At 32.2% G+C, this 12,586-nt stretch overlaps 1 protein-coding gene across 1 annotated transcript in view; it reads left to right on the top strand.

Annotated features, from left to right (window-relative positions):
* The window catches only part of LOC140268614 (dnaJ homolog subfamily B member 6-like), a 44,199-nt gene extending 35,575 nt beyond the window's left edge, over positions 1-8,624 (top strand). Inside the window, exons 7-8 of the mRNA XM_072363547.1 lie at positions 4,751-4,973; positions 7,777-8,624. Of these exons, the coding sequence (XP_072219648.1) occupies positions 4,751-4,973; positions 7,777-7,882 (329 nt within the window). The 3' untranslated portion in view covers positions 7,883-8,624. The remainder of the gene's footprint in view (positions 1-4,750; positions 4,974-7,776) is intronic.
* The last annotated feature ends 3,962 nt before the right edge of the window (positions 8,625-12,586 follow it).

The following is a 12,586-nucleotide window of genomic DNA, read 5'->3' as shown; positions in this document are numbered from 1 at the left end:
ACTGAAAAACTAACTGAAAAGCTTACTGCTGTTACCAGTCACTGAAAAAGTTATCTCTAATTATCATCAGTTACTGAAAAAGTTACTGTTATCTATCGCCAGTTTCTAGAAAAAGTTACCATTAACTGTTTCCACTTACTGAAAAAGTTACTGTTAACTGTTAACACTTACTTAAAAAGTTACTGTTAACTTTTATCACTTACTGAAAAAGTTACTGTTAACTGTAAACATTTACTAAAAAAGTTACTGTTAACTGTTAACACTTACTGAAAAAGTTACTGTTAACTTTTATCACTTACTGAAAAAGTTACTGTTAACTTTTATCACTTACTGAAAAAGTTACTGTTAACTGTTAACACTTTCTGATAAAATTACTGTTAACATTTACTGAAAAAGTTACTGTTAACTGTTAACACTTACTGAAAAAGTTACTGTTAACTGTTATCAATTACTGAAAAAGTTACTGTTAACGTTATCACTTACTGAAAAAGTTACTGTTAACATTTATAACTTACTGAAAAAGTTACTGTTAACTGTTATCAATTACTGAAAAAGTTACTGTTAACGTTATCACTTACTGAAAAAGTTACTGTTAACATTTATAACTTACTGAAAAACTTACTGTTAACTGTTAATACTTACTGAAAAAGTTACTGTTAACTTTTATCACTTACTGAAAAAGTTACTGTTAACTGTTATCGCTTACTGAAAAAGTTACTGTTAACTGTAAACATTTACTGAAAAAGTTACTGTTAACTGTAAACATTTACTGAAAAAGTTACTGTTAACTTTTATGACTTACTGAAAAAGTTACTGTTAACTGTTATCGCTTACTGAAAAAGTTACTGTTAACTGTTGACACTTACTGAAAAAGTTACTGTTAACTGTTAACACTTACTGAAAAAGTTACTGTTAACTTTTATCAATTACTCAAAAAGTTACTGTTAACTGTTATCACTTACTGAAAAAGTTACTGTTAACTGTAAACATTTACTGAAAAAGTTACTGTTAACTTTTATCAATTAATCAAAAAGTTACTGTTAACTGTTATCACTTACTGAAAAAGTTACTGTTGACTGTTAACACTTACTGAAAAAGTTACTGTTAACTTTTATCACTTACTGAAAAAGTTACTGTTAACTTTTATCACTTACTGAAAAAGTTACTGTTAACTTTTATCACTTACTGAAAAAGTTACTGTTAACTGTTATCACTTACTGAATATGTTACTGTTAAATGTTATCGCTTACTGAAAAAGTTACTGTTAACTGTTAACTCTTACTGAAAAAGTTACTGTTAACTGTTATCACTTACTGAAAACGTTACTGTTAACGTTATCACTTACTGAAAAAGTTACTGTTAACATTTATAACTTACTGAAAAAGTTACTGTTAACTGTTAACACTTACTGAAAAAGTTACTGTTAACTTTTATCACTTACTGAAAAAGTTACTGTTAACTGTTATCGCTTACTGAAAAAGTTACTGTTAACTGTTATCGCTTACTGAAAAAGTTACTGTTAACTGTAAACACTTACTGAAAAAGTTACTGTTAACTGTAAACATTTACTGAAAAAGTTACTGTTAACTTTTATGACTTACTGAAAAAGTTACTGTTAACTGTTATCGCTTACTGAAAAAGTTACTGTTAACTTTTATCACTTACTGAAAAAGTTACTGTTAACTGTTGACACTTACTGAAAAAGTTACTGTTAACTGTTAACACTTACTGAAAAAGTTACTGTTAACTTTTATCAATTACTCAAAAAGTTACTGTTAACTGTTATCACTTACTGAAAAAGTTACTGTTAACTGTAAACATTTACTGAAAAAGTTACTGTTAACTGTTAACACTTACTGAAAAAGTTACTGTTAACTTTTATCACTTACTGAAAAAGTTACTGTTAACTTTTATCACTTACTGAAAAAGTTACTGTTAACTGTTAAAACTTACTGAAAAAGTTACTGTTAACTGTTAACACTTACTGAAAAAGTTACTGTTAACTTTTATCACTTACTGAAAAAGTTACTGTTAACTTTTATCACTTACTGAAAAAGTTACTGTTAACTGTTAACACTTATTGATTAAATTAGCGTTAACTGTTATCAATTACTGAAAAAGTTACTGTTAACGTTATCACTTACTGAAAAAGTTACTGTTAACATTTATAACTTACTGAAAAAGTTACTGTTAACTGTTAACACTTACTGAAAAAGTTACTGTTAACTTTTATCACTTACTGAAAAAGTTACTGTTAACTGTTAACACTTACTGAAAAAGTTACTGTTAAATGTAAACAATTACTGAAAAAGTTACTGTTGACTGTTATCGCTTACTGAAAAAGTTACTGTTAACTGTTATCGCTTACTGAAAAAGTTACTGTTAACTGTAAACATTCACTGAAAAAGTTACTGTTAACTGTAAACATTTACTGAAAAAGTTACTGTTAACTTTTATGACTTACTGAAAAAGTTACTGTTAACTTTTATGACTTACTGAAAAAGTTACTGTTAACTGTTATCGCTTACTGAAAAAGTTACTGTTAACTTTTATCACTTACTGAAAAAGTTACTGTTAACTGTTGACACTTACTGAAAAAGTTACTGTTAACTGTTAACACTTACTGAAAAAGTTACTGTTAACTTTTATCAATTACTCAAAAAGTTACTGTTAACTGTTATCACTTACTGAAAAAGTTACTGTTAACTGTAAACATTTACTGAAAAAGTTACTGTTAACTGTTAACACTTACTGAAAAAGTTACTGTTAACTTTTATCACTTACTGAAAAAGTTACTGTTAACTTTTATCACTTACTGAAAAAGTTACTGTTAACTTTTATCACTTACTGAAAAAGTTACTGTTAACTTTTATCACTTACTGAAAAAGTTACTGTTAACTGTTAACACTTATTGATAAAATTAGCGTTAACTGTTAACACTTACTGAAAAAGTTACTGTTAACTGTTAAAACTTACTGAAAAAGTTACTGTTAACGTTAACACTTACTGAAAAGTTACTGTTAACTGTTAACACTTACTGAAAAAGTTACTGTTAACTGTAAACAATTAATGAAAAAGTTACTGTTAACTGTTATCACTTACTGAAAAAGTTACTGTTAACTGTTATCGCTTACTGAAAAAGTTACTGTTAACTGTAAACATTTACTGAAAAAGTTACTGTTAACTTTTATCGCTTACTGAAAAAGTTACTGTTAACTGTTGACACTTACTGAAAAAGTTACTTTTAACTGTAAAACAATTACTGAAAAAGTTACTGTTAACTGTTATCACTTACTGAAAAAGTTACTGTTAACTGTTATCGCTTACTGAAAAAGTTACTGTTAACGTCATCACTTACTAAAAAGTTACTGTTAACTGTTAACACTTACTGAAAAAGTTACTGTTAACTGTAAACATTTACTGAAAAAGTTACTGTTAACTTTTATCACTTACTGAAAATGTTACTGTTAACTGTTAACACTTATTGATAAAATTAGCGTTAACTGTTAACATTTACTGAAAAAGTTACTGTTAACTTTTATCACTTACTGAAAATGTTACTGTTAACTGTTAACACTTATTGATAAAATTAGCGTTAACTGTTAACACTTACTAAAAAGTTACTGTTAACTGTTAACACTTACTGAAAAAGTTACTGTTAACGTCATCACTTACTAAAAAGTTACTGTTAACTGTTAACACTTACTGAAAAAGTTACTGTTAACTGTAAACATTTACTGAAAAAGTTACTGTTAACTGTTAGCACTTTCTTATAAAATTAGCGTTAACTGTTAACACTTACTGAAAAAGTTACTGTTAACTTTTATCACTTACTGTAAAAGTTACTGTTAACTGTTAAAACATACTGAAACAGTTACAGTTAATTGTTAATACTTTCTGATAAAATTAGCATTAACTGTTAACACTTACTAAAAGTTACTGTTAACTTTTATCACTTACTGAAAAAGTTACTGTTAACTGTTATCACTTACTGAAAAAGTTAAGTTTAATTGTCACCAGTTACTTAAAAAGTTACTGCTAGCTGTTACCAGTGACCGAAAAAGTCACTGAAAAGCTACTGCTAACTGTCAGCAGGTGATGGCCAAAGTTACCATTAACTCCTTTTACTTACTGTAAAGATCAATGAAAAAGTTACTGCTAACTTACAAGTCACCGAAGAAGTTACTGCTAAATGTTACCATTCACTGGAAAAAAGTTGCTAAATGTTACTAATCACTGGGAAAAAGTTGCTGTTTACTTTTACCAGCAACTGAAAAAGTTACCATAACTGTCAGTGGTTACTGAAAAGGTCACTAAAAAAGTTAAACTAACTGTTATCAGTCACTGAAAAAATTACTGCTTGTGTCACCAGTTGCTGGAAAGAGTTTGTTAAATGTGATCAGTGACCAAAAAAGTTGCCATAACTTTTACCATTCACTGTAAATGACAGTTACCGGTCAATGAAAATATTCCCGGAACTGTCATCATTTACTGGAAATGTTACTGTTATCACTGACTGAAAAAGTTCCCATAACTGTTACAAATTACTGAAAGAGTCAATGGAAAAGTTACCAGAACTGTCATCATTTAATGAAAATGTTACTGTTATCACTGACTGAAAAAGTCACCATAAGTGTTACCAGTCACTGGGAAAATAGTTAGTTATTTTATAAGTTTGCATTAACTGTTACCAGTTAGTGAAATAGAATGACAAAAGCAGTTTGACTTGTTTCCCTTTTCTTTTTCACAGGGTTTGGTTCTTTTGGCTCAATGAGTGCCATGGGTCACATGGGACATATGGGTCATGTGGGTCCAATGACTCACATGACAACCATGGGCAGCCTGGGAGGTGGAGGCTTCACCTCTTTCTCTTCAACATCCTTTGGAGGAGGTGGTGGCGGAAACTTGGGCAACTTCCGCTCTGTGTCCACCTCCACTAAAATCATCAATGGCAGAAAGATCACTACTAAAAGGTAAATAATGACCAAAAGGAAGGATCATTCTCATACTAAATTCTCATAAAGTATGGCATGCCGTTCAGAAAATTAATCTTTGAATACTCCATCACTCATATATTAATATATTAAGTTTTATTCAATATGTTCAAAGTTTCATTCAATATGTTCAAAATTTCATTCAATATGTTCAAAGTTTTATTCAATATGTTCAAAGTTTTATTCAATATGTTCAAAGTTTTATTCAATATGTTCAGTCTCATTCAATATGTTCAAAGTCTCATTCAATATGTTCAAAGTTTCATTCAATATGTTCAAAGTTTAATTCAATATGTTCAAAGTCTCAATGAATATGTTCAAAGTCTCAATCAATATGTTCAAAGTTTCATTCAATATGTTCAAAGTCTCATTCAATATGTTCAAAGTTTTATTCAATATATTCAAAGTTTCATTCAATATGTTCAAAGTTTCATTCAATATCTTCAGTTTCATTCAATACCTTCAAAGTTTCATTCAATATGTTCAAAGTTTCATTCAATATGTTCAAAGTTTTATTCAATATATTCAATTATCACTTCATATGTTCAAAGTCTCATTCAATATGTTCAAAGTTTCATTGAATATATTCAGGATTCATTCCATATATTCAGTTTCACTCCATATATTCAAGTTTCATTGAATATATTCAAGGTTCACTCCATATATTCAAAGTTTCATTCAATATGTTCAAAGTTTCATTCAATATATTAAAAGTTTTATTCGATATGTTCAAAGTTTTATTCAATATCTTCAAAGTTTAATTCAATATGTTCAAAGTCTCAATGAATATGTTCAAAGTCTCAATCAATATGTTCAAAGTTTCATTCAATATATTAAAAGTTTTATTCGATATGTTCAAAGTTTTATTCAATATCTTCAAAGTTTAATTCAATATGTTCAAAGTCTCAATGAATATGTTCAAAGTCTCAATCAATATGTTCAAAGTTTCATTCAATATGTTCAAAGTCTCATTCAATATGTTCAAAGTTTCATTCAATATATTCAAAGTTTCATTCAATATGTTCAAAGTTTCATTCAATATCTTCAGTTTCATTCAATACCTTCAAAGTTTCATTCAATATGTTCAAAGTTTCATTCAATATGTTCAAAGTTTTATTCAATATATTCAATTATCACTTCATATGTTCAAAGTCTCATTCAATATGTTCAAAGTTTCATTGAATATATTCAGGATTCATTCCATATATTCAGTTTCACTCCATATATTCAAGTTTCATTGAATATATTCAAGGTTCACTCCATATATTCAAAGTTTCATTCAATATGTTCAAAGTTTCATTCAATATATTAAAAGTTTTATTCGATATGTTCAAAGTTTTATTCAATATCTTCAAAGTCTCATTCAATATGTTCAAAGTTTCATTCAATATGTTCAAAGTTTCATTCAATATGTTCAAAGTTTTATTCAATATCTTCAAAGTTTTATTCAATATGTTCAAAGTCTCATTCAATATGTTCAAAGTTTCATTCAATATGTTCAAAGTTTCATTAAATATGTTAAAAGTTTCATTCAATATGTTCAAAGTTTTATTCAATATCTTCAAAGTCTCATTCAATATGTTCAAAGTTTTATTCAATATGTTCAAAGTTTCATTCAATATATTCAAAGTTTCATTCAATATGTTCAAAGTTTCATTCAATATGTTCAAAGTTTCATTCAATATGTTCAAAGTTTTATTCAATATCTTCAAAGTTTTATTCAATATGTTCAAAGTCTCATTCAATATGTTCAAAGTTTCATTCAATATGTTCAAAGTTTCATTAAATATGTTAAAAGTTTCATTCAATATGTTCAAAGTTTTATTCAATATCTTCAAAGTCTCATTCAATATGTTCAAAGTTTTATTCAATATGTTCAAAGTTTCATTCAATATATTCAAAGTTTCATTCAATATGTTCAAAGTTTCATTCAATATCTTCAGTTTCATTCAATACCTTCAAAGTTTCATTCAATATGTTCAAAGTTTCATTCAATATGTTCAAAGTTTTATTCAATATATTCAATTATCACTTCATATGTTCAAAGTCTCATTCAATATGTTCAAAGTTTCATTGAATATATTCAGGATTCATTCCATATATTCAGTTTCACTCCATATATTCAAGTTTCATTGAATATATTCAAGGTTCACTCCATATATTCAAAGTTTCATTCAATATGTTCAAAGTTTCATTCAATATATTAAAACTTTTATTCGATATGTTCAAAGTTTCATTCAATATGTTCAAAGTTTTATTCAATATCTTCAAAGTCTCATTCAATATGTTCAAAGTTTCATTCAATATGTTCAAAGTTTTATTCAATATCTTCAAAGTTTTATTCAATATCTTCAAAGTCTCATTCAATATGTTCAAAGTTTCATTCAATATGTTCAAAGTTTTATTCAATATCTTCAAAGTCTCATTCAATATGTTCAAAGTTTCATTCAATATGTTCAAAGTTTCATTCAATATGTTCAAAGTTTTATTCAATATCTTCAAAGTCTCATTCAATATGTTCAAGGTTTCACTCCATATATTCAAAGTTTCATTCAATATATTCAAGGTTCACTCTATATATTCAATGGTTAATTTCCTGAACGGTGTGCCATAATATATATATATATATATATAGATATTGATATACAGTTTGTGTTTTTGGTTTGTTATTGTGTATATTGACAAAATAAATTGTATCAAGATGAGGCTTGAATAGACTGTGGGTTCTGAAAACTTTCAATCAGCACAATTCTTAAGAACAGTACTGAATCTCCTCTTCCAGAATTGTAGAGAATGGTCAGGAGCGGGTGGAGGTGGAGGAGGATGGGCAGTTGCGATCATTAACCGTTAACGGTAAGGAGCAGTTGCTGCGACTGGAACACAAGTAAAGACAGACACATCCCCCGCTGGAGAAGTTACCTCAGCACAAACAGAAGGAAAAAAAGCAACAAAACAATGTAATAATAGTGATCTACTATTAGTCTGATGTATATACTTGAGTTGTGTTTGTTAAAATTCATGTCCTCCCCAACTGCCTCTCATGTTCTTATCAGTGATTCAGATCACATTCTTTCAATGTAGACTTTTCTATGCATTTTGTTAAACTTTTCAGAATTGAAGCTGTCTTTCCATTGTGCCTCAGGGTGGTGTTATTTTTTTCTGCCTGGGACCACAGTATTATTCTGATATGACAGGACACTTCTCTTTCTGTATGCACTTCACTCTGTCATTCTGTGTGCAGATTGCGCACTAGTTTCAGAAAAGAAAGCATTACTTTGCTTTTTTTTTATCTGAAATAAAAATGTGTTTTCTTTGACTTTTGAAAAGTGGGAATAATTCAGGCATGTCTCCCCCCACCTTCCCTTGTTTACTACTTGTCTTGAATCCTCTTAGTAATTGTTCATTTTCATTGAAAAAAAATAAATATCTGTGAAGCTGGTTGGATGAATTACACTTTTTTTTCTTTTATGTCCTAATATGATTTTTTTTCTAATTTAAATTAAGCATGTACACCTGTTAAGTCTTAATGTTCCAACTGCATTATGATACTCAAGTGATGGAAGGCATTCTGTAAATGACATGAATACAACAAAAGAATTGTGTACTTTGAAAACCAATAAATCGTAAGTCACTCATCCTGTCAGTATGCTAAAATCTGAGTTACTGCTAGTATTAGTTTGCAATAATGTAGACTTGTTCCAAAATTAATTTGTAAAGAGTACCATCAGTAACACACATGCCAGTGCCACTTTGTTAGATTTCTACAAATATGTCTCTGAATTTCTCTTTTCACTGGCATAAATTTAGGTTCCCCCTTTTGAATTCTAAGGTTTTGCATGTCAGAAAATCATAAAATATAATTTAGTCTTTACCATGTCTTGAAATTAGTAAAACATAAACTCAGATAAACAGCAAGCAAATGAACAGTTCAAGATTTACTATGTCACTATTTAATGACAAAATGCAGAAATTGAAAAACTAAGTGAACCCCTGATCCAGCAGCTTCAGCAGCAGTGAGCTGCAGTAATGGTTTCCCGTGGGACATTATCAGTCTCTCTCATGGTTGTGGAGGAATCTTGGCCCACTCTTCTCTCCAGCGTTGCTTCAGCTCATTGAGGTTTGCAGCATTGGTTTATGTTTTTCACACACTGCTTCTGTGTTTTTTGTCTAAGTGTTCAAAAAAGATTGATTGTGTGTTGGTGGGGTTGACTGGAGCTGAAAAAAGAAAAAGGTCCAGAAATTTCTTCTTGGTATAAATGCATTTGACGAGGAGTTAAGGTTTTTAGAGACTCTCCTTATGCAGAAACATAAAGTCACAAAATAAGCCATGAAGCCACTATGAAAAACAGTAATTTAGCTCTTGTTACATATTAACCTCACTTTAGGTCTTTAAACAGAATGAATATATTAACGAGTATATAGAAGCTGAAGCTAAATGGATATGAAGACTATCATTTTGTGATTTAGATGTTCAGAAATGGTCATTGATCAACAAAAAACTGAAACTATCATTAAGTCTGGCACACAGAAGACAATACAAATAGCCTCCATACCATTTCAGTTAAATGAAGTTTCGCATTAGAAAAGACTATTTAAGAAAGTATCTGGATATATAGAATAGAAATAGAAAAATACTTTATTCATCCCCCAGTGGGGGGAATTCAAATAAGTCAAGTATCTAAAAAAAAAAAAAAAATATTTACAATGATTGCATACTAGACAACAACAATAATAATAATCAATGGCGAAATACATAAATAAATTAATTTGAGAAGAACATGTCAGCAGTCACTATTAAAAAGTCTTATGGCTGTGGGGACAAAGGACCTCCTGAACCTCTCAGTCCTGCAGCCTCTCACTGCAGCTGCTCTACTGACCTGCCAGGATGCTGTGGAGAGGATATTAATTATTCTCCAAAACAGAATACAGTTTCCTCTTCATCCGTTGCTCCACCACAGCACCGAGAGGGTCCAGTCTTCTGCCTACAACCGGCTGTTTTTTTTTTTTTCCAGGCATCTACAGTTTTTGTCTGTAGAGCAACTCCCCCAGCAGACAACAGCATAGAACAGTGCACTCTCAGTGATAATGTGATAAAACATGCATATCATATCATATATCACTACAGACATGGAAGGACCTGAGCCGTCTCAGGAAGAAGAGACGGCTCTGGCCCCTCCTGTACACTGCTTCTATGCCCCCAGGTATTTATAGGTCTGATCAGTCTCTGTCTCCCCCCCATCAATGCAGACTAACTGGTATGGAGTTTTAGATCTCCTGAAGTCCACCACCAGCTCTTTGGTTTTGGTAGTGTTCAGGAGCAAAAAGTTATTTTTGGTCCAGCCATAGAAGGACTCCACAAGGTCCCTGTACTCCTTCTCCTGTCCACCGCACACACATGCCACAACAGCCTTATCATCAGAATACTTCTGTATGTGGCAGGACTCTGTATCTGAAGTCTGATGTGTACAGGGTGAAAAGAAAAGGAGCCAAAACAGTATCCTGTGGCGCCCCAGTACTGCATTCCAGTGTTCCAGAAACACATCTCCCTATCCTGACATACTGTGGTCTGGCAGTCAAATATAATCCACACTGTCAGGGAGGGGGCCACTCCCATACCCAGAAGCTTGTCTTTCAGTATGGGAGGCCGTATGGTGTTGAAGGCACTGGAGAAGTCAAAGAACATGATTCTCACATATGAACCAGGTATATCCAGATAAGCTTATGCCCGATGCAGCATCTACAGAATCGCGTCTTCCATTCCTATGTGTTTCTGGAAGGCAAACTGGAGGGGGTCAAGATCCTCAGCAACCTGCAATCTCATCTCTCCAAGGTCTTCATGACATGAGATGTCAAAGCCACCGGTCTATAGTCATTCAGCACCGGGAGTTTTTCAATCTGAAGGCTCATATTGAAGAGCCTATGAAGAGGGACTGCTAGTTGACCAGCACAGTCCCTCAGAAGCCTTGGACAGAGTCCATCTGGGACTGCAGCCCTCCCTGACTGAAGTCTCCTGAGCTCAGCTCCATCCTCCTCTATAGTTAGACAAAGAGATTGTCGCCGAGGGATGAAGACAGGAGTGATGTTGCTATCATATACTATATTTTACAGATGGGGTGGGGGTGCAGCTGGAAGGAGGAGGCCAGGTGGTGGCAGCAGCCACAGATGTGAAGATGCAGCTGGGCTCAGGAGGTCTAGTGGTGGAAGCTGCCGCAGAGGTGGAGGTGTGGCTGGGTCCAGGAGGCCTGGCGGTGGAAACCGCTGCAGAGGTGGAGGTGTGGCTGGGTTCAGGAGGCCTGGCGGTGGAAACCGCTGCAGAAGTGGAGGTGTGGCTGGGTTAAGGAGGCCTGGCGGTGGAAACCGCTGCAGAGGTGGATGTGCAGCTGGGCTCACATATATATAATATATATACAAACTATATACAAACTGACAAGTATTTTTACATGAATATTTATGGCTGCAGAAATCTAAATAATCTAAGAGTTTACTTACTTACAAGTCACTCTAGTACCTTCCTCCATTTTCTGTCACAATGTAATGAGGAGACCTTCACCTGGTCTTTGGGGCTGTGCTGACTCTGACTATGGGCAATTTCTCGCTGCCTGTCAGCCTGCAGCACCGCAACCTTGTTTCCATCTATGATATGGCCACTTGAGTTTCAGCAGCATGAGAATAGTAATTATTTAATAAATACCTACCTACAGTGCTTTCTGCATTGTTTGAAATTAAAATTTTCAGCAGTATTTGTCTGCTTCTTGAGAGGAGCATCAGAGAGCATCCAGACTTGCAAACATCTCAAACTAGCATGTGTGTGCATGTTTTTTATGCCTTTTAAGGGATAGAACAGGGGGCAGAGAGAGGGGAATGACATGTAGCAAAGGCTGTAGGACTTGAACCAGGGCCAACTGCAGCGAGGACTGTAGCCTCTATACATGGAGTGCCTGCACAACCATAACAGATACCCACAGTTCAACACAAGCACTTTTTCACCTGTGTACACTCGCATGGCATGTGTTTTTGGAAAAGATATCCAATGTGAAAAACAATACTAAATTCATTCTCTGCACGTTTTACTGTTCTGACTTCTCTATCCTCTTGTTAATTCAGGTATTTCATTTACTTTTTAATTTTAATTCAAGTTTTTTTAATTATTATAATAGCATAAAAGGACTACATGAATGAGAAGGCAAGATAACGAGACGATTTATACTTATTTTAAGCTTTTGGAGGGAATGAGGTTAAAATACATTTAGAAACTTGACTTTACAGGAAAAAAATTTTGTTAAAAAAATATTAAGATATTCGCAAGCAAAAGGATTCTGTCTGTTACAGTTGTTTTAAAAGTTAAGTCAGATGCAAAATGTACTTGAAAACTGAAGCATGTAAACTTAAGAAAGTCATGTGTGCACCATCACAGTGGGCCCTAGGTCCAGAGATTATGTGGACAAATCTCTGTAGATTCAAGATTCAAGAGGCTTTATTTATCCCGAGGGAAATTGCTGTGCAACAGTTATGGAACAAGGGGGAAAGTACTAAATAAAATAAAATGAAAATAGACAAATAAGATAAAATTAAGCTAACATAAAATAACATAA

This window comes from Leuresthes tenuis, unplaced genomic scaffold (genome assembly GCF_036924035.1).
Source record: "Leuresthes tenuis unplaced genomic scaffold, fLeuTen1.0.hap1 SCAF_14, whole genome shotgun sequence".
NCBI classification, from domain to species: Eukaryota; Metazoa; Chordata; class Actinopteri; order Atheriniformes; family Atherinopsidae; genus Leuresthes; species Leuresthes tenuis.
Note: the sequence above shows the minus strand (reverse complement) of the source record. Positions and strands in the feature narration are given on the sequence as shown.